Source organism: Chelonia mydas, chromosome 3, assembly GCF_015237465.2.
Source record: "Chelonia mydas isolate rCheMyd1 chromosome 3, rCheMyd1.pri.v2, whole genome shotgun sequence".
Classification (NCBI taxonomy): Eukaryota; Metazoa; Chordata; order Testudines; family Cheloniidae; genus Chelonia; species Chelonia mydas.
Window position 1 is genome coordinate 179,502,213 of NC_057851.1, and position 25,251 is coordinate 179,527,463.

At 45.9% G+C, this 25,251-nt stretch overlaps 1 protein-coding gene and 1 long non-coding RNA gene across 3 annotated transcripts in view; one reads left to right on the forward strand and one right to left on the reverse strand.

Annotated features, from left to right (window-relative positions):
* The window catches only part of PPP4R3B (protein phosphatase 4 regulatory subunit 3B), a 75,278-nt gene that overhangs the window by 14,620 nt on the left and 35,407 nt on the right, over positions 1-25,251 (reverse strand). For both annotated transcript variants that reach the window (XM_007070066.4, XM_027832204.3), the window contains exons 10-14: positions 18,224-18,265; positions 15,656-15,814; positions 14,467-14,636; positions 11,119-11,258; positions 9,986-10,170 (exon numbers count right to left, since the gene is read on the reverse strand). In XM_007070066.4, coding sequence (XP_007070128.1) covers positions 9,986-10,170; positions 11,119-11,258; positions 14,467-14,636; positions 15,656-15,814; positions 18,224-18,265 — 696 coding nt within the window. The remainder of the gene's footprint in view (positions 1-9,985; positions 10,171-11,118; positions 11,259-14,466; positions 14,637-15,655; positions 15,815-18,223; positions 18,266-25,251) is intronic.
* LOC119565857 lies at positions 474-24,817 on the forward strand. The gene is made up of 3 exons (XR_005224919.2): positions 474-2,591; positions 21,796-21,874; positions 22,257-24,817. It is a non-coding gene; the product is annotated as an uncharacterized LOC119565857 (long non-coding RNA).

Below are 25,251 nucleotides of genomic sequence, written 5' to 3' on the forward strand. Positions count from 1 at the left end.
TATTGTCCACAAACTTTATAAGTGTACTTTCGATGCCATTATCGAAGTCATTGATGGAGAAGATATTGAATAGAATCAGAACCAATACAGCTTGACTGTAAACCATTCTTTGGGAACTGTTTTCCAACCAGTTATGCCCCTAACCTCCTAGTAGCTCCATCTGGGTTGCATTTCCCTAGTTTATTTATGAGAAGGTCATGCGAGACAGAATCAAAAGCCTTACTAAAGTCAAAATATACAACATCTACTGCTTCACCCTATGTACAAGGATTTTTGCCCTGTCAAAGAAAGCTATTAGGTTGGTTTAACATAATTTGATCTTGACAAATTGATGCTGTTACTTATCACCTTATTATTTTCTGGGTGTTTGCAAATTGATTGATCTATTATCTTTTCTGGCACTGAAGTTAAGATGACTGGTTTGTAATTTCCCAGGTCATCCTTATTCCTCTTTTTATAGATTGGCACTATATTTGCCCTCTTCAGTGCTCTGGAATCTCTCCCATCTTCCACAGCATTTCAAAAATAATCACCAATGGCTCAGATATCTCCTCAATCAGCTCCTTGTGTATTCTAGGATGTATTTCATCACGCCCTGGTAACTTGATGGAATCTAACTTGTCTAAGTTACTTTTAAATTGTTCTTTCCATATTTTCACCTCAGATCCTAACTAAGCTGGTGACAGCAGGGCATCATTTATAGGTAAGGCTATCCTGCCTTGAGGAGAGCTGTCTAGGGTATCTACCAGGCCATGCTTGGTTCCTGCACCAAGCATGTAAAATTGTAAAATTGGCTCTATTAAAGCATCAAGTATATATATATTACTGGTCAGGACTTTATTCTGCTTGCACTTTATAAATGTGATCAAGTCATGATAAGAAGTTATTCACATTGTGCAGTAATGATGGTTCTTCGAGATGTGTGCCTCTGTGGGTGTTCCACTGTAGGTGTGTCTGAATCTCTGCACTGCTGATTGGAGAACTTCGGTAGCAGTGTTCATTGGGCCCATGCTTGGGCTCTCTCCTCATGCTGCACTATGAGGCTGGCCAGCGCTAGCAAGCTAACTGTCCTCAGTTCCTTCTCTATTGCAGTCATAAAAGGAGAACTCCAAAGTACAGGGGAGGAGGGTGGGTTGTGGAACATTCATAGGGACACATCTCAAAGAACCATCGTTACTGCACAAGGTAACTTCTTTGAGTAGTGTCCCTACGGGTGCTCCACTGTAGGTGACTCCTGAGCAGTACTCCTTTTGAAGAAACTTTGGAGTTGGGTCAGGTACTGTAGAGCCAAAGATGGCATCGGACGCAGAGAGCCCAGCAATCACATAATGTTCTGCAAAAGTATGGACTGACGCCCTGTCACCGCTCTGCAGATCTCTGAGATAGGAACATCCTTGAAAAAAAGCAATGGCTGAGGAGACTGAGCTTGTGGAATGTGTACAGATTGAGTATGGGGTGGGATGGGAGGTGTCACATTATGAATTAGATAGCTGATATTGCTGAGCCCTTGGATCTTTCCACCACAGAAAGGAAAAGTCTCAGAGACGTCCTGAAGACTTCTATCTATCCAGGTAGAAGGCCAAGCCTCTCCTAACATCTAGGATATGTAGTATAGCTTCCTTGATGTCTTGGTGAGGCTTGGGGGTAGAAGATTGGAAGGTGAGTCGACTGATTCATGTGAAACAGGGAGGTTACCTTAGGGATGAATTTTGGATGCAGTCTGAATGTAACCTTGTCTACAAAGAATACCGAGGGGAGGCGGCGGCAGGTGGGCAGTGCCATCAGAGCTGCTCTCTCTCTCCTATCTTCTGGCTAACGTAATAGCTATCAAGAATGCCATTTTCATTGATAAGTACGTTAGTGAACAGGTGGCCATGGGTTCAAAGAGGGGCCTAGTCAGTCCTTTCAGTATCAGGTTTAAGTCCCACATGGGGTACAGTGTCAAGGTTGAGGGAAGAGGTTTATTATACCCTTAAGGAACCTTTTAGTGGTTGGGTGCGACAGCATCGAGTATCCCAGCTGTAATAGCTACTAGACAGACCCTAAGAGATTTTAGGGATAATCCTGATTTTAAGGGTCAGAGCATATTCTAGATTATGTGAAAGAGTTGCTGATATTGGAGAGATTTGTTGGGACATGCATCAAATCTGAGACCTGGACCATTTCTGCAGGTAAGTATGTAGTGTTGAGGACTTTCTACTGGGTAATATAACCTCTTGTATTTCCCTTTGAGCGTGAACTTTCTAGATGCTGGAACTAAGCAGGAGCCATGCTGTTAGGTGGAGAATCCCCAAGTTGGGATGTAGGGTACACCCTCGGGCCTGTGAGAGGAGGTGCAGAAAGTTGGGGAGAGAGATCGTTGGCACATTGCAAACTGTGTCAGGTAAGGATACCAGGTCTGTCTCAGCCAAGTAGGAGCAATCAGGATGACAGGAGCTCTGTCCCTTTCTATTTTTAACAGAACCCTCAGCAGAAGAGGAAAACAGAAAAAAGGCATAAAGGTCCCTGCCCCAAGCAAGAAGAGGAGCATTGTCCAGAGAGTGCTGTCCCATCCCCACCCTGGAGCAGTAGCGTGAACACTTCTTGTTCTGGTAAGTGGCAAAAAGGTCTGTGGACTGGGTTCCCCATCGTGTGAACAAGTTGTGGAGTACTGGTGGGTGCATCTCCCACTCATGATTGTGCAGGAATCTGCGACTGAGATTGTCCGCTATAAAGTTTTGCATATCCGAAAGGTTAGCTGCAGACAAAGCGACGTGAGAAATGCACCAGTTCCATAGTCTCATTGCCTCCACACATAGAGAGGGTGACATGCTTCCCCCTGCTGATGGTTGATGTAGTACATACAGGCTATGTTTCTGTTAGGATTTTTGTATTTGATCCTGAAATTAGCAGGAGGAAATGGGCACAGGCATTTGTGACCAATCTCAGTTAGAGACTGATGTGTAGAGACATCTCCATAGGTGACCATTTGCCTTGAGTCGTGAGGCCATTTAAATGTGCACCCCACCCTATGAGTTATGTGTTGGTGGTAAGGAGCAACAATAGTGACGTGAAAAGGAGAATCCCTTTGCACACATTGATCAGGTCCTTCCAACAGTTTAAGGAGTTTTTAATTCTGGTGGGTAGTGACAGAGGTTTGTCCAGCCTGTCCCTATTTGGTCTGTAAACCGAACTAAACCATAGTTGGAGGCATCACATATGTAGTCTGGCATGTGGTAACTCTCCCATGCCTGATGCTGTATGTCCTAGGAGTTAGAGGCAGAGTCTGGCTGGTATCCGTGGACTGTACTGAATGGTGCCTATGAGCGAAACCACGGATAGGAACTTGTGTTGAGGTAGGAGGGCTTTGGCCTGTAGGGTGTCTAAGTTAGCCCCTACGGATTCTAGGCATTGCACTGGAATGAGGGATGGCTTCTGGATGTTGATCTGTAAACTCAGTTCTGTGAACAAGCGTATCATAGTGTCGACGGCTTTGCGGGCCTCCTGAAAATATCGGGCTTCAAGGACACAGTCGTCCAGGTACGGGCAAATCATTATCACTTGCAAGTGGTAATTTGAGTGGCTACCACTGAGACAACTTTGGAAAAAGTTCTCAGGACTGATGACAGACTGAAGAGGAAGACTCTGTACTGATAATGGCCACGTTCAAGAGTGAACCTGAGAAATCGTCTGTGAGCCAGTAGGATCAAGATGTGAAAATAGGCATCCTGGAGGATGAGGGCCAAAAACCAGTCTCCCTGTTCCAATGTTGGAATGATCGTTGATAAGGTGACCCTCTTGAACTTCTGAGCCTTAACCAACTTGTTGACAGCTCTGAGGTCCAGTAAGGGTCTCCAACCTCCCCTTCTTTTGGATATTATGAAGTAACAAGAGTAGAATCCCTTGCCTTGCAGATACTGAGGTACTGATTCTATGGCTCCTAACTGGAGGAGGCGATCTATCCCCTGTTGTAGTAAATTCTCGTGAACAGCATTCCTGAAGAGGGATGGGGAAGGAAGGTGAAATGGATGGAGTAACCGGATTGGACGATCTGTAAAAGCCATTGAACTGATGTTATGCGTTTCCAGGAACTGTGGAACACTGTCAATCGGTGGCCAAATAGGTATACAACCAGGGTCGGTTGCATCAGTTGTGGAGTGATCTCACAGTGCCGCAACCTCCCCATCAAAAGTGATGTTTAGATGCAGGGGGTTGGGACAAGTTTTGTGGACCAGACTGTTTGCACTTTGGGAATTTCCCTTTTTGTCTCTGTGGTTCGTAATGGTGCTGAGGTTGATACTGAGCCACATATGGCCTGGGTTGAGACTGTGAACTAAAACACCTCTTTTGCCCCGGAGTATAGATTCCCAGTGACCTTAGGGTAGTCCTGGAATCCTTCAGGGTATGAAGGGAAGCGTTCATCTTTTCACCTATGATTTTTGTGCCCTAAGGAAGAACTTCCACTGCGGACTGCACCTCTTTCGTGAATCCCAACAATGATGTCATGATGACAGCCATGATGTCAGTTGCATCACCACCGCTGTGGAGGTGGACCTAGCTGCTGTATCAGCGGTGTTGAGGGACGAGTGTAACAAAGTTTTTGATACTAACTGTCCCTCTTTAAAGAACTCCCAATGCAGCTCTGGCAGTTTTTCAATAAAAAGTAATTGAGTTTGTTGTAATTTGTATTGTGATATTTGGCCGTGAGCACCTGGCAGTTGACAATACAGAACTACAAGGGGGCCGAGGAATATGTCCTCCTGCCAAAGAGATCCAGCTATTTCCAGTCTCTATCGTATGATGTAGCCCTACACTAGTGTTGCCAGCCACGGAAACTGACAGTGTCCACCATGATGGAGTCGGGTGGTGAGTCGGAAAAAAGGAACTTATTATGTTCCTTTGCTGGGACATAATATTTGTTATCTGCATGCTGGAAAGCTGGAGCCACCGAAGCCAGGGTTTGCCGAACTGTTTTGGCCAGGTCTAAAACGGCCTCATGAATTGGAAGGGCAACCTTTGATAAAGAGGAAGAGTGGAAGATATTGAGGAGTTGATGCTGGGTGTCTCTGACCTCTTCCAACTGTTTCTGAAGGGTGTCCACCACCCTCCTTGCCAGCTCCTGGAAAAGACGGAAGTCATCTGCCAGAAATGGTGGAGGCGGCACAACAACTTGGTGGAGGAGACACAAAGCCCTGTCTGGGATGATTTAGTTGGGGATTGGTCCTGCTTTGAGCAGGGGGTTGGACTAGATGACCTCCTGAGGGCCCTTCCAACCCTGAGATTCTATGACTTTGGGGAGGAGGAGGATTTGGCCTTAGGTCCTCCTCCATTCTGGCTTCCTCCATCTCCTGAGGTGGTTCAGAGGTCTGGATGCTGTAACTGACTGTTACCGTACTCAGTCCCCAACAGTCCGATGTTACATATGATCATGTTGGGCTGAAGGGCGACAGGCATTCCAAAAACAAAAAAGGGGAGATAGATCTGGAGTTGAGACTGATATATCACCTTGAGTATATCTTCAAAAGGCCTGCCTAGCTCCACTGCAATATCTAAGAGAGCCTGACTAGGAGGCTGAGGTGGGCAGGAGGGGTTGGAATCACTTATAGCCCTTCCCTTTTCTTTTGTAGGGCTCTTGCCTGGGAGGCACCGCAAACTTGGGAGGCTGCTGGGGCCCAAAGTGCTTCCTGGAAGCTGGAGGCCTGTAAAAGGCCTAAGGAGCAAAGGGTGGCCATCAAGTCCTTGAAGCTTCGAGTCTGTCTGTTTCGAGAACAGGGAGGTGGCCTGAAAGGGGAGGTCCTGGATGGACTGCTGCACTTCGTAAGGGAGGCCAGATGACTGGAGCCATGAACAGCGCCTCATGGTGACTGCTGACACCACAGTCTTGGTTGCTGAGTCGGCTGTATCCAGAGCCGCCTGGACGGAGGTCCTGGCCACAGTCTTGCCCTCCTCTAGGATGGCCATGGATTCCTGCACTGACTCCTGTGGCAGGGAGTCCTTAAATTTGGACAATGATTCCCACAGATTAAAATCTTACATCCTGAGCAGGGCCTGCTAGTTGGAGATACGTAACTGGAGACTGTTCGTATAATAAAGCTTACATCCAAACAGGGCCAGTCTCTTGGGCTCCTTATTTATGAGGGTAGCACTCAACTTCCCCGTCTGTCCCGCTCATTCGCCGCCAACACCACCAGGGACCCCAGTGGGATGGGGGCTGCGAGTAAAGGTATTCAAAACCACCGGCTAGGACACAGTATTTCTTTTCTGCCCTTTTTGAGGTACAGGACAGAGAGGAAGCAGTCTGCCACAGTGATCTGAAGGGGCCCATCAACGCTTTGTTAACAGACAAGACCACTCTGGAAGGAGTAGCTGCAGTCAGGATGTCTATTAGGCTGTGTGCTGACTCCTTAAGCTACTCAACTTCCGGGCCCAAGTTAACAGCTACCCTTTTCAGGAGCTCCTGGTGGGCCCTGAAGTCATCCTCTGGGAGAGGGTTACTAGGGCCTGCGACAGCCCTCCCCTCCACCACATCCACTGGGGCCATTTCTTGGATATGGGCACCAGGGTCAGTACTGGAGTCTGGGTCCAGAGCCGGGCGGGAAGAGACAGTAGTTTGCCTTTCTAATACCACAAAGTATGAGAGTACCGGGAGAAACTGCTAAGGATTCCAGTACTGGCCAGGCACCGGCAGAAGGGCTAGTACCAAAGTCTGGTTTTTAGACCCAGTACCCGCTTGCTCCTCCAGGCAGCACTGGGAAACTGGGGACTGGCAGCAGGCTGGTGATCACTGCATTGGGACCAGGAGGGCTTGTCCCTGGATGGTGCTGTGGTGGAGCTTGCTGCATCCTGCCCCTTTCTGTCCCCAGTCGTCTTGGCTTACAAGAGGCCTTGCGGGGTTGGTGGTATTGGGAGGTACAGCAGGTCCTTTGCCACCTGGAAAACCTCTGGATGGAAAGGGGCCAGCAGATGCCTGACCCCATGGCTGCTCCTAGGAGTCGGTGGTGGATCCCGTAGTGAACTCAGCTCCCTATGCAGAGTTATTAGCACCATCAGAAGCTCTGGGGAGGGCAAGTGGCCCGACATGGGTCTCACTATGCCAATCATACCCTGCTTGTCTCTTCTCTGCACTGGAGAATGCCATCTCTCAGTGCATTGTTTCTTCTGCCTCTTCCTCTGCACCAGGGATGGAGAGTGGTGCTGGGAAGAGCCCCATGCTAGGGAGCACTCCGCATGGATGTCAGGGTACTTGGCGCTGATTCAGAACGGCTTGGCTCTGAGGCCGGTCCGAGGGTCGCCTCCACAAGAATGGCCTTCAGTCAAATGTGTCTATCCTGTCTCGTGCAGGGTTTGAAGTCTCTGCAGAGCTGGCATTTTAACATGAGACTCCACTAGACATTTTAGACAGCTAGTGTGAGTCACTAACTTGCATCGGTTTGCTACACAAGGCACACAGCTTGAAGCCTGGGGACTGGGGCATGCCCAGCCCCTGGGACGAAAAGTCCCTTGAGAAGAGGGACAGCTATATATATACTAACACTACTATATATACTAATTCTAACTAAGAACTATATACATGGACTACAGTAACTATACAAAATACGAACAGAGCAAGTCCAAACCCACTGGGAAAGGAGCCTTGTTTAGTAAGAAGGGTCATTCCAGCAACAATCATGAGCAGTAAGAAGAAACAGAGGATGTGGGGCCTGCAGCACCATTTATACCAGTGCAGACGTGCACAACTCCAGAAGGCAATAGAACCAGCCCAACGGATACCATAGAGGGAAAAATCTCCGGCAACTGCACGTGGTGCATGCACACACCCACCCAGCATGGAATGGACAAGAGCAAGCACTGGAAGAATAACTTCAAATTGCAAACAGAAAAACAATAGCCTTAACTGACTGCTAATGGCTTCATCTCTAGCCAGGGGCAGTTGAGAAGGAACTGAGGACAGCTAGCTCATGCTCGCGGGCTAGCCTCGTGGCGCAGCACGAAGAGAGACAGCCCAGGCACGCGCCCAACGGACACTGCTACTGAAGTTCTCCCATCAGCAGCACAGTGGAGCACCCATTGCGACATCACTCGAAGAAGAACTTCTACCTAAGCTCTCATTAATTTTTAGTTCTGTGACCAGTATCTATTTATCTGGTAGGACAAGGCCTAGAAGAATTCCTCTGTGTTGGCTGCAAACACTTTTGAGTTAGGAATTTTTCATGCATAATGTTTAGAAATTCCAAGAATGTTTTAGTACTGACAGCATGAGACTGCCAGCATGTGTCACTAAAATTGAAGTTTCACATGATCATGCAGCTTCTCTCCCTTCGCTAGACACAACAGATAGATGTGTAATGAGGTGGTCATTCTGTTCCCTAGTGTGATTTGGAGGTCTACAGCAGTCTCCAACTAATCTTGTGCTTTAAAGACATTGATCCGTAAGCATTCAAGATCATTTTCTTCCAAGTTATTAGTGACTCAAACAGGTAATGCCATTTTTGACTTAAAAGTACCACTCCCCTTCCCTTTTATGCACTTAAGCCTTCCAAATTAGCATCTAACCATTGATTCTAACATTCCAATAGTGCGAATCATCACACCAGGTTTCAGTAATACCAACTAGATTGAATTTATGCTCGTAACTTAGCAATTCCCATTACTCTTGTTTGTTAAAGAGGCTCATAGCACTAGCCTATAGGCAATTCAAGAATTTCTTCTCCCTGTTTTTGGTTCCTTGATTAATTTTGTTCTAAACAGCTCTACTGTGTACTGAGTACTCACATCCTCCCCCTTTTAGTGTTAGTTTAACCCCTCCTGACTACTCTAGTTAGTCTATTCCCTGGGGAAATAGTTTACTAAGGTGGAGGCCATCCAAACTATACAGCCCCCTCCTCCCACAGAAAGTGGACCTATGCTCCACAAAATCAACAACTTGCACCTTACACCACTCACCTACCCAGCAGTTCACTTTGAGCACCCTGAAGTCATCTACCATCCGCAAGATATCAAATGACACAGGATGGGGGAGGAGGCATAATTGCTCATCTGATGAGGATGACGACTTGTTCAATGGCACTGCCTCTTCTTCAGCTCTCCCTCTAGAAGGTCCTGGGGTACTAGTGGTTGCCCTTCTTGGAAGGTGCTCTTGAGTAAGGGTAACCTCTACAGAACTGGTCTCCCTATGGGACCCCAGGATTCTAGAAAGTCCATTCTTATGGGACATAAGGGAAGGGGGAAGGACCCCAAGAGTGTTCCTGCCAGAGAAGGTGTCGGATCAGTCATTGGCTCCTGGAGTCTCTTCCTAGGGATACATCTCAGAGGAGGGATGTTCAAATGGAAAGGTAGGGGAATCTTGGGCAGTGATCTCAAGCGTCTGAGGAGGTGGTATCCCCAGTTTTAAGTAGGGGTGGGGGGTTAATGGCATCTGTACTGGTGTTTCATTGGGACTAGCAGCCATGCCTGCATGTGTGGGTTTGGCAGCAGCAGGGTGCATGTCAGTACTGGCAGGAGATCCCTCCTGGTACCTCTCAGTAGAGGGGATTCAGGGTCTTCAAACATTTGGAAGTCCTCTTGCAACAAAAACCTAGTTAGTACTGGGGAAGCAGGGAACTCAGTGGCTGGTTGCAAAACACAAAAACAGGGCGAGCCGCTCAAAAGCATATGTGGAAAATTAATAAAACAAGATCAAAGAGGTAAGAATAAAACAAGTAAGCTGGCTAAAACTTTGAGGCTAACGTACACAGAAACGCTCAGTCTCTAACCACAGGTGGTTGAGAAGGAACTGGAGTTGCGTCTGTCAACCCCCATATGCCCTTGGATTGGACCATGAAGACATGAACAGGGTGCAGGCCCGGTTACCAAAAATCTCTGAACAAAATTGCACTGGAGCGTGCACACCTAAAGTGGAGCACCCATAGGGACACCTACTCAAAGAATCAAGATGTTTATCTCCAGTCACACAATGTAGGATATACAATAGTTTTGTACTGCAGAACAGAAATGATAAATAAATTACCTTTTTTAGTTTCCATAAACTTTTCATAACTATCTGGAAAGTCATCCTCTTGTTTTGATTTCTCTATGGGAGGTACAACAGCTTCACCTTCTTCCTCTTCATCTTCATTGAACCACATTTCTTCATCCTCCTCTAAGGCTCTTGCATCTCGGCGAAATCTGTTGCTACGCAATATGGATGGGACGCTGTAAAGAACGACCACAAATGATTCAAGCCTTGTCGCTGGTTTACAAACAATCAAACAAGGAACCATGAATGGCTGATACAGTGTGGCGAAATATCAGGACAGAAGCAACCTGAAAGAGTATAACCCACTATGAAGTACAATAATCAAAGACTGTACAAGCTCATCCTGGAAATAATTTCTTGATGCCTTGAAATGAATTTAGTGGGTTGATGAAGGCAGTCTAGATCAGGCTAGTTATTTAGATTGTACATTCTATCTGGTCACTTATAAAGAATCAAAGTGCCTAAAAAGCAAACTGCATGACAATGTCAGCAGTAAAGATTTCATAGAGGATTCTACTCTTCGCTCTACCCAAGTTCTAGTAACCCCCTCCCCAAATTAGAGTTTAAGTTTAACGTCAAATATGTCAGGAGGGTTTTAGAGCACACTGCAAGATGCATCTGTGTCTTATGAACTATTCAACAGAGGCTTAAGCTGTACTGATTCATCTGCACCACTGTAAGACCTCTCATGTAGCTGCTCTACGCTATCAGGAGAGAGCTCTGTCATTGACATGGCGCTGTGCACACTGCCACTTATGCCGGCGAAATTTATGTCACTCAGGGGTGTTTTCTCCACACCCCCAAGTGACGCAAGTTTTGCAAACATAAGTGGTAGTGTAGACATGGCCTTAATCGAATTTCTCTGATAGAAAATTTATTAAAATGAGCTAACAGAAAACATTCCTTCCACCCTCAGCCACCAATTTACTATTCAAGTTGGTCAGATCCACAAGTCAGATTATTGTGTAAATTTACCGTGGAAACAAGAGAACATGAAAAATAAAGTAACTGCACACACAACTAACTACTCTGGGGAATCCTCTAGAAAGACTATCCAGAGATGCTATTACAATATTTTGTTTTATTACAAAAGTGAGTTTCAAGATGTGCGAATAATACAGTACCTGTTCAATTTCTGATTTTGTCTGTCTTTTTCTTGTTCGTATTTAGTCTTCAGCCCCTTGAATGTCTGAACATATTCAATAGATTCAAGTGCCTTATAAAAGTTTTCAACTATATGTGCAGTAAGTGACTTGATATCTTCCTGCATAAGCACAAAACAATATTTAAATCTCAAATATAAATAGTAAGATACAGAAGATCAGAGGTTTTCAGTAAAGGCTATTAGCTTTAAAAGTTACTCGACTCGTTTTTCCAAAATTAAAAAAATTATTGCAAATGACAGATGAGAAAGTTACTTCGTTTTTCTTCATGGAAAAGTTTAAATAAATAAATCTGAGATCAGCAGAATTGCTTCTAATGTAAATGGATGCTTGAATTTATCTGCTCCTTATTCTTACTTGCTGTCCCTTTTATCTGTGATATCAACATGAGTTTCTGTGGAGATGAATATAGTGTTTTATTCACAGGATTACGCCTTCATGTGAAAAAATACGAGGCAAGAGCAAACAAACATAGAACATTCATATAAGGATCAGAGTTTTACCATCCACTTTATATGTTATATAGTTAGTGTGGAACAGCTACCTCTCAGTCAGTCTCTAATGAATCCCCCTTTATGGGCCTGATCATTTCTTTCTGTACTAAAATGGGTTAAGGGGGAAGAGTCAAAAAATGCCCACGCTTGAATGAACTGAAAACCCAATGCATTTTTTCTTCTTGTGGTAAAGGTAACAGCTACAGATAGAAGACACTTTTCTCCTCATGCAGAACCCAAAGATTCACCTGACCTCAACGCTATAGATCTCAGGGCACGCACACCAAACAAATGTCATCCCAGGTATTCCTGCCAGTCCCCTTCTTCCGCCCCAAGCTGCCCAAATGGCTTGGTGGTCGTGATGCCATTGGTGCCGTTTTCCCATACCTTTCCTTACAAGGGCAGCGAGTAGTATCAGGCCTAAAATTAACATTGCTCAAAGCAACACACACACCTGTACGTTTTTACAGCTATTACATCAGGGGTGGGCAAACTTTTTGGCCTGAGGGCCACATCTGGGTGGAGAAATTGCATGCAGGGCCATGAATGTAGGGCTGGGGCACAGGGTTGGGGTGCAGGGGTGTGGGAGGGGGTGCAGTGTGCTGGATGGGGCTCAGGGCAATGGGTTGGGGTGCAGGAGGGGTCTCAGGACAGGGGGTTGAAGTGCAGGTTTGGGGTGGGGGCTCCAGGCCGGTGCCGCTTACCTGGAGCGGCTCGGGGCGGGGGGCGCGCAGAGGCGCGCAGAAGGGCTAAGGCAGGCTCCCTGCCTGCCCTGGCTCCACACTGCTCCTGGAAGCAGTCGGCACCACGTCCCTGCAGCCCCTGGGGGAGGGGGACACAGAAGGCTCCACACACTGCCCTCGCCTGCGGGTACCTCCCCCGAAGCTCCCACTGGCTGCAGTTCCCTCTTCCAGGACAATGGGAGCTAGGGGGGTGGGGCGGGGAGGTGCCTGCAGGCGAGGGCAGCGCGCGGAGCCCTCTACCACCCCCATCCTCCCCGCAGGAGCTGCGGTGCCGGCCGCTTCCGGGAGTGGTGCAGGGCTGGCAATCCTGTGGCCCGGATCCAAAGCCCTGTTGGGCTGGATCTGGCCCGTGGGCCGTAGTTTGCCCACCCCTGTATTACATGCTGATTTCAAGAGGAGAATGTTAACCAATTCCTACCCCCCAACTTCTTGGCCAGACATGCTCCCTAAAGTCCTGCAGAACCCTAAATATGCCAATTTTCTGGATAGGGACTGCCAGCCACTCAAGGTGTTAAAGCATGCTATATTTACTGGCCTCTTTCTCTCTGCAAACATGAAAGTGGGTCTCTGTGAACAACCTCTTGGTCTGAAATAACTTGACTTAGTTGAGCTTCGGGGCACACTGCAAGGACCTTCTCTTTACCCAAGCTTCGGGAGGCAAGCTGAAGTAGGCTGTGTCTACTTTGTTTTTCAGCATGCAATTTATGCTCATTTAGACTCCTTTAGACTTATATTCACACCCACTTGCCGACATGCAATTTATGCTACATAACTCCTCTGAATTTCACCCATTAACTATGTAGTCGATTAGTCAGAAGGATGTCTTTCTAAAAGACACAGGTTTACATCCTTTGCAACTGGTCTATTTTGGCCTCAGTCAGGAAGTACAATTTACATGTGGGTAAGGAACAGGGATTAGAGGGGAGTAAAATGGTAGTCAGAATAAAGAAGTGGTTTCCTCTTTCCTTGTTACACAACAGGTAACAAGTAACTGCCCATGGGTAAGTGGAAGGCCTTTCATTTATGACTTGTCTGGTCAGAGAGCTCCTATATTAGATATCTAAAATGTCCATTTAATGAAAAAAAGGAAGTTAAACTCAAAAAGTCCCCATGCATGCTGGTAACAGCTGACATTTACTCAACAAAAGCTGTTGTGATAGCAACTCTTACACCAGACAGCTGACTGATGAAAGCACTGCTACTTGTGCTATTTTTATTTCATGACAATAGCAGGATCGCTATCACTACATGTATTCAAAGTTGTTCAACCACATGGTTGGTTTAGGAAAAATAAAACCAAACCTCCTGAGTTGCAAGGACACTAGAACTCCCTTTTCACTACAACACTGATTTAGAACAAAAGCACTTTTTCCAGTTTAGATGAAGAAGAAATTATAGTTTTAGCCTTATAAGACATTATTTTACTGATTTAGATACCATCTTAAATCCAAAGTAATATGCAAAACCTACAAATATAGGATAGTCTTGTGGGAAAGATTAACAGCTACAGGTAGAAGACAGTCGTCTTCTCCTCATGCAGAACCCAAAGATTCACCTGACCCCAACCCTATGGATCTCAAGGCACCCTCACCAAACAAATGTCATGTCATCCCAGGTATTCCTGCCAGTCCCCTCTTTCCGCCCGAAGCAGCTCAAATGGCTTGGTGGTCCTGATGCCATTGGTGCCGTTTTCCCATACCTTTCCCCTATAAAGGCAGTGAGTAGAAGTAGCAGGCCTAAAATTAACACTGCTCTAAGCAACACACACCCCTGTACGTTTTTACAGCTATTACATGCTGATTTCAAGAGGAAAGTGTTAACCAGCTCCCACCCCACAACTTCTTGGCCAGACATGCTCCCTAAAGTTATAGGAAAAGGACAGTCAAGCAAGATACAAACACAAGACTCAACAAAGGACTTTTATACTTTAGTATTATAATAGCTAAACTTTTGTTATTGGTACTATCCTATTTAGTGTGAAATTTTCTAGACTCTGCATTTTGTGTTCAATGCATAAGATGTTACATGCCTAAAACTTAGTGTTTTTGAACAAAACTGGCTTAAAAACTTACCACTCTGATGAATTCAAACAGTTCAATTACAGCTGAGTTCAGCAGATTGTACCTAGTTCCATTATCCAAAAGAGCATTTATAACTGGCTCAAACAGGTTCCCTTTGGTGATATAACGGTTATAAAATTCATCCTTCAGGCCAATTATCCTCCTCATAAAGCGAAGAGCACCTGCAGTTTAAAGAAAATTTAGAAATCTTTGATAATCATTGTACAATCCCCATTCTGCTGTGATTGAAGTCAACAGAAAACCTAAGATTGACTTCAGTGGGAGTGAGATCTGCAACATCTGTTAAAAGGGCTGCAAAAGTTCCTTTCAATACTTTTTTGCTTGCTTTTTAAAAACACTTTTCTAAAGGTTCAAAATAAGTATCTATTGGTTTTGTCTTTTTCCTATCAGGCAAACTTTTCTTTCTTTCACATTTCTTGTTGCACACAAACCAACACAACTTTGGTTCCATTATTTTCTTGTTTATATGAAGCAGCAATAAGTGTTAGCCCATCATATATATAGATTTTATTGGTTCATTTGTGTGCTCTTTCTGCTGTCTAGCTCTGAGAGGCGAGCACAAAACATGTTAGGTCATTCCTTATGTGCCATGGTGCACAAAATAGTGATTTCATTAATTTCCTACCAAAAATAGTGGATTTTATAGTTTTATAATGATCTCAGTTTAGGTGAGACTAGACACCTAATCATATTTTATGCTTACTACCCAATTCCAAAATGATCCATCCCACGGGGTGGAGGCTGAAGAGAATTACCAACCTCTCCTTCCACTGCACAGTACTTGGGAATATCGGCAGGGAATATCGGCAGGGAATATCAGGTGTTTTCACCTTCCTAAGCAGTATCAGGTGGGCTTATACCATACAACTGATTTTCTGCTTTTGCTAGTGGACTAGAAGACAATGGTCCTTTAAGCCTTCTACCTATGGTGTTTCTCTTAATTTGAAAGTTGTGTCACATTTTGGACCTAAATTACATGACAAGGTAACTTCAATAAAGAATAGCAGCTTTGGTGGCTCACTGGATTAAAAAAAAATTAGGATATTTACACATTTACAAATTAAGCCAAGGCACTGCATGTAAATTCAACAGATTCTGAACAAGAAGAAGTATTTCAGTGCTAAATGTATACCACACAATCTTTAAAACAAAGTAAACTACAATTCAATTTACTACTTACACAAGGCCAAAAATGTGTGTTTTGAATTCATCAAGACCAATACTCTCCTTAGCAAATCTTTGTTCATAATATAATTCTTGATGTGATATGTGTGGTGTTCCACACAAAAGGTGAGCAGCTCCAAAATTAAGGCAAGCAGCTGTGCCGTTTGATAATTATCTACAAGAAAAATAAAACTAACTAAAATCAGGCATATAAAAAACAAACCAAACTTTTCTACGCATCCACGGCTTATGACAAAGTAGTTTCAGCCTATTAACAGTTGAAAGTGAATAGAGATTTATCAGCTTGTTAATTTGACTTCTTAAGAGCTTCCTATACCAGCCTACACATCTAGGTTATGCTTCTTCTCTGTCAATAGGTGAAGACTGAAAACCTACTTAATATCTTTGGCTAAGGAGAACAGACACCATGAATAGATATTTGGAGGTCTACGTCAATAGGAAATATAAAAAGAAATTATAAACAGCCTAAACCCAAAACGGAGCCTTTATGGGGGAGGGGGGGGGAAGAGAGGGTGTGTGTGTGAGTGTGAGTGAGAGAGAGGCAGGCTACTAGGCTAGATGGACCGCTGGCCTAACTCAGTATGACCATTCTTATGTTCTAGATGCACCTCTTGTAGCAGTAGTGTTTTCCTAAAGGCCAATCCAATTAAAAAAATCCAACTCAAGAAAGAATCCAATTAATAAATCTGAGACAAGTGTCTTCCTTGATACAAATTTCACCCATCAATCATCTGAGCGTCAGCAGCACTTTTTCCTTGATAGAAAAGAATTCTCTATTCAATACAGTAACTCCTCAATTAACCTCGTCCTGGTTAACGTTGTTTTGTTGCTGATCTATTAGAGAACACGCTCATTTAAAGTTGCGGAATGCTCCCTTATAACATCGTTTGGCAGCCGCCTGCTTTGTCCACTGCTTGCAAGAAGAGCAGCCCCTTGGAGCTAGCTGGCGGGGGGTTTGAACCAGGATGGGCCTTAGCCCCCCCTAAGTTCCCTGTGCAACAGCCACCCAGCAGACTATCAATTGCCAGGCAGTTTAGGTGTCCCTCCTCTCCCACTGCCATGTGCTGCTCCTGCCCTCTGCCTTAGAGCTGCTCCAGGGAGCCTCCTGCTTGCTGTGCTGAGGGGGGGGTGGGTAGAGAAGAAGGTTGCTGAGATCATGGTGTCCCCCTCCCCTCGCTCCTGTATCCCATCTCCACAGAGCGGGGGAGGGACACGACAGGGCTCAGGATGGAGGGAGCTTGCTGGCAGCAGCTGCTGTCTCAACTTGCTGATCAACTTAAAAAGGCAGCATACTTAGAGGGGGGTCAGCATACTGAAAGGGGCAATGTGTGTCTGTTTCTCTCAGTGTGCGTCTCTGTCTCACACATACATGCACCCCCCAGCACTTTGGAAAGTGGAGGAATGGTGTGCTCCAGTGGGATAGCATGGGTTCATCATCACGTTCCGTTTCCGCAGGGAATGTTTGCAGCCACTGCCATGTATCTATTTGTGTCTCCTCCCTCCATTCGTGCTGCCTTGTAGAGTGTGAGGCCACATTAACAACGTGTTAACCCTTGAGGGCTCAGCCAAGTGCTAGTTCATCATTTAGCAGCAAGGCATTCCCTGGGAAATATCCCCCCCTCTTACCCCACCACCTCAACCATCATTGCTGTGTACAGTATTAAACTGTTTGTTTAAAACTTATAGAGAGAGAGAGAGAGAGAGAGAGAGAGAGAGAGAGAGAGAGTGTGTGTGTGTGTGTGTGTATATATATATATAATTTTCATTCCCCCTACCCCCCCCCCCCCCAGAACCGAACCGAACCTAACACTATATCTATCTATCTCACAGTTGCCAACCTTCACATGGTAATTAAGCACCCCGACTTTCACAATAAGCCCAAAATCAAGCTAATCTCATTTCAAAACAAGGCCGAAACAAGCTAATTCCTAAAGAACCCCAACACTCTATGTGACTAGACACCCCGGTGTGCAGTCTGGGACTGTGGTGGGCCTTCTGTGCACCCTGACTCTCTCCCCCGCTTGCTCCTGCTTGCCTCCACTTGCTCGTTTGCTGAGAGCCGATCCAAAAACAACAAAAAGTAGTAACAAGCTACAAGCCAAAAACTAGCCAACAAGCAACTCATAAGCCAATTAAACCAAAACCAAGCCCAATTTCTGTGTTTTTTCCACGGGTTTGGCATGTCTGATGTATACATTTATTTAATTTCCCTGGAACCTAACCCCCCCACCCCACATTTACATTAAATTTTGTGGGGAAATTGGATTCGCTTAACATTGTTTTGTGTAAAGTAGCATTTTTCAGGAACACAATGACAACGTTAAGCGAAGAGTTACTGTACAATTCTGTAAGACAGCCTGAAGCAAAGTCAAATGAAAATGAAGGGTTTTTGTGTCTGTTGGCTGGGAGGAAGTAGAATCTGTAATCTAAACTAATAAAGGAGATTTAAAAAAAAACAGATTTAAGTTTGGAAATATTTTATTTTACAGCCTTTTCCTAATATATACTGAGCAAATCCATGCTGACAAAATAAATTTCAAAATATAAAAAGACTACCACTTACCAGGACAAATAGTGTTACTCTTGTTGGACCCAACTACTGCATCTGATATACAAATAAGTGTCAATACAGATTTTCAAAACACTGTAAAGTGCCTATTTAATAACATAGATAAATAATCAATTCCATTACTAGCTTCAATCAGCTGATGGCACAATTTCATGTGTTAATAAGTTATACAAAAGTACTATAACAATAAGCTTATATGCCAGGAAAGATTTCTATGTTATGTTTTCTAGTTACAAAACCTTAAAAAAAACCCAAAAACCCACACTTCACTAAGTGCTTGTTATACTTAACTGAACATTTAAGAGTAGTGTTAATCTTTAGTCAAAACACTTACCTAAATTAATATTTCTACAATAAAAAAACCTTATAATTTAGATACTTCATATATGAATATTTATAAAATACACAGAAATAGATAAAGAATTCCCTTTTTAATATTTGCCAACTATCCAGCTAAACACATTCCTCATTAGATAGACCATGGTCATTTTAAGTGAGATAATGGACAGTCTCAAAACATATTTGAAAAGTAACTCTTATTCAGTTTCACCATCTTTTAAAATGGGGATCGTAAGAATTACATACCTCAGAGAGGTATTATGAGGATACATTTCTCTTTGTGAAGTACTTCAGAGACAAAAAGTGCTGAGTATTATTATTTCAGCAACATTTTATGCGGCCTGGAGAATTCAAATACTTTTTTTCTTTAAACCAGGGGTCTCAAACTCAAATAACCACGAGGGCCACATGAGGACTAGTACACTGGCCTGAGGGCCACATCACTGACACCCCCACCCCCGCTACCCCCGGCCCCACTCCACCCCTTCCATAAGGCCCCACCCCTGTCCCATCTCTTCCCTGCCCCCACTCTAACCCCTTCCCCGAAATCCTCACCTGAATTCTGCCCCCTCCCTGCCCCAGGGGGTGCAGGAAGGATGCAGGGTGTGGCAGGGGTTCAGGGCAGGGAGTTGAGGTGCAGAAGGTGTGCAGGGTGCGGCAAGGGACTCAGGGCAGGGAGTTGGGGTGTGGGGTGCAGGAGAGGTGAGGGGTGCAGCAGGGGGCTCAGGGCAGGGGGCTCAGGGCAGGGGCTCCAGAACATGAAAAAATGGGGGTTGCCGTACTAACTCTAACGAGACTAATCAATTAAGCTGAGCTATTATTAGCAGGAGAAAAAAAACCTTTTGTAGCAATAATCAGGATGGCTCATTTCAAAACAGTTGACAAGAAGGTGTGAGTAACAGTAGGGGAAAATTAGCATGGGGGAGGGGGGACAGAGGGCTCTGTGTGTTGCCCTGGCCGCTCCTCCAGGTACCTCCCCTGAAGCTCCCATTGGCCGCGGTTCTCCATTCCCGGCCAATGGGAGCTGCGGGGGGTGGTGCCTGGAAGCAAGGGCAACACACAGACCCCTGTGCTCCCCGTCCCCCAGGTTCCTGCCGCTTCCCGGAGTGGCGCGGGGGCAAGGCAGGCAGGGAGCCAGCCCTGCCCCCGGTGCACGCCAGGCCAGAGCTGCTCTAGGTAAGCACTGGGGGGGCAGGGGCATGCGCACAGGGAGCTGGCGGGCCGCAGAAAATAACCCCGTGGGTTGCATGTTTGAGACCCCTGCTTTAAACCAACAGAAAAAGCAGAAAAAAAAAAGTCTCCAAATTGTGTTACTTAGACTTTTAAAGAGAAGGTTACTCACCTTGTGCAAAAAGAACGAGGAGTACTTGTGGCACCTTAGAGACTAACACATTTATTTGGGCATAAGCTTTCATGGGCTAAAACGCACTTCATCAGATGCATGCAGTGGAAAATACATGCAGTAGGAAGATGTGTGTGTATATATCTATATATACACACACACACCCCATGAAAAAACGGGGGTTGCCGTACCAACTCTAATGAGACTAATCAAGGAGGGCTATTAGCAGGAGAAAAAAAAAAAACTTTTGTAGTGATAATCAGGATGGCCCATTTCAAACAGTTGACAAGAAGGTGTGAGTAACAGTAGGGGAAAAATTAGCATGTGAAAATAGTTTTTAATTGGCGTAATGACCCATCCACTCCCAGTCTTTATTCAGGCCTAATCTGATAGTGTCCAGTTTGCAAATTAATTCCAGTTCTGCAGTTTCTCATTGGAGTCTGTTTTTGAAGTTTTTTTGTTGAAGAATTGCGGCTTTTAGGTCTGTAATTGAGTGTCCAGGGAGGTTAAAGTGTTCTCTTACTGGTTTTTGAATGTTATAATTCTTGATGTCCGATTTGTGCCCATTTATTCTTTTGTATAAAAACTGTCCAGGTTGGCCAATGTACATGGCAGAGGGCCATTGCTAGCACACGATGGCATATATCACATTGGTAGATGTGCAGGTGAACGAGCCCCTGATGGTGTGGCTGATGTGATTAGGTCCTATGATGGTGTCCACTGAACAGATATGTGGACAGAGTTGGCAATGGTCTTTGTTGCAAGGATAGGTTCCTGGGTTAGTGTTTTTGTTGTGTGGTGTGTGATTGCTGGTGAGTATTTGCTTCAGGTTGGGGGGCTGTCTGTAAGTGAGGACTGGCCTGTTTCCCAAGATCTGTGAGAGTGAGGGATCGTCCTTCAGGATAAGTTGTAGATCCCTGATGATGTGCTGGAGAGGTTTTTGATTGATTAGTCTCGTTAGAGTTGGCATGGCAACCCACATTTTTTTGTGTTCTCTGTGTGTATCTCTCTCTCTCTTCCTACTGTATTTTCCACTGCATGCATCTGATGAAGTGGGGTTTAGCCCACGAAAGTTTATGCCCAAATAAATTTGTTAATCTCTAAGGTGCCACAAGTACTCCTTGTTCTTTTTGCTGATACAGACTAACACAACTACCACTCTGAAACCGGTCACCTTGTGCAGTAACTGAGGTTCTTCAAGATGGTTGTCCCTGTGGGTGCTCCACTTTAGGTGTCTTGGCTCCTTGTGCTTGTAGTCGGAAACTTGTGGTAGCAGTGCCCCAGTTGGCTGCTCCGAGTGTCTACCCCCAAGCGCAGCCAACCGTCACCCAGTTCCTTCTCTACCCGAGCTGAAACTCTGAAGCGGAGGGGGGCGGGGGTTGTGGAGCACCCACAGGGACAACCATCTTGAAGAACCTCAGTTACTGCACAAGGTGAATAATCTTCTCTTCTTCTTCAAGGAGTGTCCCTGTGGGTGCTCCACTTTAGATGACTGAAGAGCAGTGCCCCTTGGTGGAGAGGAGTGGCTTCGGAGTTGATGTATGTATGATGGAAAGCACCGATAAGACTGAAGTGAGCGTCTGCAGTTGACTGCTGTTCCAGGGCATAATGTTTGGTGAAAGTATGGGGCGATGCCCAGGTAGCTGCTTTACAAATATCTGTGATGGGTACATGTTTGAGAAAGGCTATGGATGTGGACACAGCTTTAGTGGAACGTGTGCAAAGTCCAGAAGGAGCTTGCAAATTGTAATTTTGGTAACATAGTTTGATACAATTAGAGATCCGTTTAGAAAGTCTCTGTTTGGAAATGGTTTGGCCTTTTGATCGTTCTGTTGTGGATACAAATAGCACTGACGATTTTCTGAATGTTTTTGTCTCTCTATAGAACGCCAGCACGCTGCGGACATCTAGTGTGTGAAAGGACCCCTCCCTGTTGTTGGCATGTGGCTTGGGAAAGAATACAGGTAAGTGAATGGGTTCGTTGAGATGGAAGAGGGAGGCAACTTTGGGTATGGGTGTAGGATTATTTTGTCTTTGAGGAATGTGGTATAAGGTGGGTGTGCCATTAGGACACCCAACTCTCCCATCCTTCGTACTGATGTGAAAACTACTAAAAAGGCGACCTTCATGGATAAGTGCAGGAATGAGCAGGTTGCTAGCAGTTCAAAGGGTTTGCCCAGGAGGGCACAGAAAACAAGGCTGAGGTCCCACATAGGGGTTGGGTCCCTTAATGTGGGGTAAGTGTTCTCTATACCCTTGAGAAAGTGCTTACTCAGTGGATGGATGTCTGGGCCATGTTGGTGCTATCAAGATGACTCTGGATTTGTCTTCTCTGATCTTGTGTAGGACTCGACAACAGGGGGATCGGGGGGAAGGCATACAGGAGCGGGACTCCCCATTTGATGAGGAAGGCATCTCGGTGTGAGTTGTGTCCCAGTCCCACTCGGGAGCAGTGTTGTGCGCATTTGGCATTATGGGTTGTGGCGAAAAGGTCTTTGAGGGGAATCCCCATTGTCTGAAAATAGTTTGCAGAATTTGTGGGTCTAGTTCCTCACTCGTGCATCCATGAGAAGTTCCTGCTGAGGTCGTCTGCTGTGGCATTCTGTTTTCCAGGTAGGTAGGATGCCGTGGTATGTATATGTTGTTGAAGATGCACCATTGCCAGAGGTGGACTGCTTCTGTGCAGCGCAGGTAAGACTGGGCCCCTCCTTGGCGATTTATATAGAACATAGTCAGAAAATTGTCCGCAAGAATCTGGACAGTTTTCTTGCGGATCAGGGGAGAAAATGATGGCAGGCATCTAGAACTGCTTGGAGCGCCAACAGAGTTATGTGGAGATTTGACTCTTCTAGGGACCATCGGCCCTGGATGATGTTGCCAGCCAAGTGTGCCCCCCATCCTACCAGAGAGGCATCAGTGGTGATAGTGACTGATGGGGTTTCCCTTTGGAAGGGAATGCCTGAGCAAACATTTGTGTTTTGTCCACCACGTGAGTGAGTCTTTCACTGTGATGGGCACTGTAAGCTGTCTGTCGATCGAGTGTCTGTGAGGAACGTACAAAGTGCGTAGCCAGGTTTGTAGACATCTCATATGCGGCCTGGCATGTTTCACGACAAATGTGGCAGCCGACATGTGTCCGAGAAGTTGTAGACACGTTCTGGCGAACATTTGTGAGCTATGGCTTACTGTTGTGATTAGTTTTGTTAAGGCAACAAACCGTCGTTGTGGTAGCCATCCTGATGTGATGACATGAGCTGTGCCCCTATAAAGTCCAGTTGCTGGGTTGTGGTCCAGTTGTTGGGCTGGATTTCTGCAGACTGGTTTGTAACCCTAGGTTTGTAAATAGGGTTAGAGTGGTATGAGTGGCGTGAACTACCTCATTGTGTGTCAGTGCTTTTAGCAGACAGTCGTCTAGATAGGGGAATATGGTCACACCCTACTTGCGAAGATGTGCTGCTGCTGCAACGGCCTGTACTTTGGAAAAAGCCCTTGGAGCAACAGAGAGGCCGAAGGGAAGTACCTTCTATTTGGAAGTGTAGGTTGCCCAGAGTGAATCATAGGAATCTCCTGTGCGCCAGGTGGATAGTGAGGTGAAAGTAGGGCAATGGCTGAGAGCCACTCTCCTTTCTCCAATGCCGGAATTGTGGTTGCTAGGGTTACCATCTTGACGAGCTGTGTTCTCACAAACTTGTTCCATTTGCGTAAGTCCAGAATGGGCCTCCATCCACCTGTTTTCTTCGGAGTGAGAAAGTAATGTGAGTAGAACCCCCGACCCCTGTGCTGAACTGGTACTGGTTCCACAGCACCTAACTGCAGAAGATGGTGTATTTCCTGCTGTAACAGGTACTCGTGAGATGGGTCCCTGAAGAGGGACGGGGAAGGGGGGTGGATAGGTGGAATAGAAAGAAAGGGGATGGAATAGTCCTTCTGTATAATTTCCAGAACCCACTTGTCTGTGGTGATGGTTCTCCAGACTGGGTAAAAGGGTGTAAGACAGTCCCCAAATGGGTAGGAAATTAGAGGTAACACTGGAATTGGAGAATGCGAGCCTCTTGTGTCCTCGACCAACACTTCATAACGTTTGCCTAGAAATGGATGGCTGAGATGTAGACAACTGCGTCTTGTCTGGCGCTGCTTGCGGCATTGATCATAATGTCATTGAGGCTGAGTGTGTAGGGCAGGACAGAATTGTTGGTTGTAGAATCTGCCCTGTTTTTTTGTTCACAGGGATATAGATTCCAAGAGTCTTTAGTGTCACATGAGAGTCCTTCAGGGTATGTAAGGACACGTCCGTGCTCTCTGCAAATAATTTTTGCCTTTCAAAAGGTAAGTCTCTCTACTGTCACCTGAACTTACCTGGGGAAGCCAGAGAGACGGAGCCAAGAAGCCCTCCGCAAGACAATGGACATGGCAATGGAGCGGGCCACCGTGTCAGCAGAATCCAGAGAAGCCTGCAGCGCAGTTCTGGAGATGAGGAAACCTTCTGCAATATCAACTTTATATTGTTCTTTTTGTTAGCTAGGCTGTACTTGATAAAAGATGACATCTGAGAAAAAATGGTGTGTGTTCTTGGCCAGTGATGCAGAATAGTCTGCTATGCGAAACTGGAAAGTCGACGATGAATAGGCTTTACTGCCGAAGAGGTCTACGCGTTTCCAATCTTTATCATAGGGGGTGGTTTTGGTTGGATGTTTTTCCCCCCTTTGATTAACTGCCTCTACCACCAATGAGTTTGGAGTAGGGTGCATAAGCAAAAACTCAGCTCCTTTAGCCGGCACACAGTACTTCTTGTCAGATTGCTTACAACGCGGTGGGCAAACTTTTTGGCCCAAGGGCCACATCTGGGTATGGTGGGCCATGAATGCTCACGTAATTGGGGTTTGGGTGCAGAAGGGGCTGAGGGCTCTGGCTGGGGATGTGGGCTCTGGGATGGGGCCAGAAAAGAGAAGTTCAGAGTGTGGGAGGGGGCTCCAGCTGGAGGTGCAGACTCTGGGGTGGGGCTGGGGATGAGGGGTTTGGGATGCAGGAGGGTGCTCCGGGCTGGGATCGAGGTGTTCAGAGGGTTATCAGGGCTGGGACAGGGGGTTGGGGCACGGGAGGGGCTCAGGCTCTGGGTGGTGCTTACCTCAAGCAGCTCCCGGAAGCAGTGGCATGTCCCCCCTCTGGCACCTACATAGAGGCGCGGCCAAGCCGCTCTGCGAGCTACCCTGTCCTTGCAGTTCCCACTGGCCACAGTTCCTGGTGGTAGAATCTCCTTCCTTAGAGGTTTTTAAGGTCAGGCTTGACAAAGCCCTGGCTGGGATGATTTAACTGGGATTTGGTCCTGCTTCGAGCAGGGGGT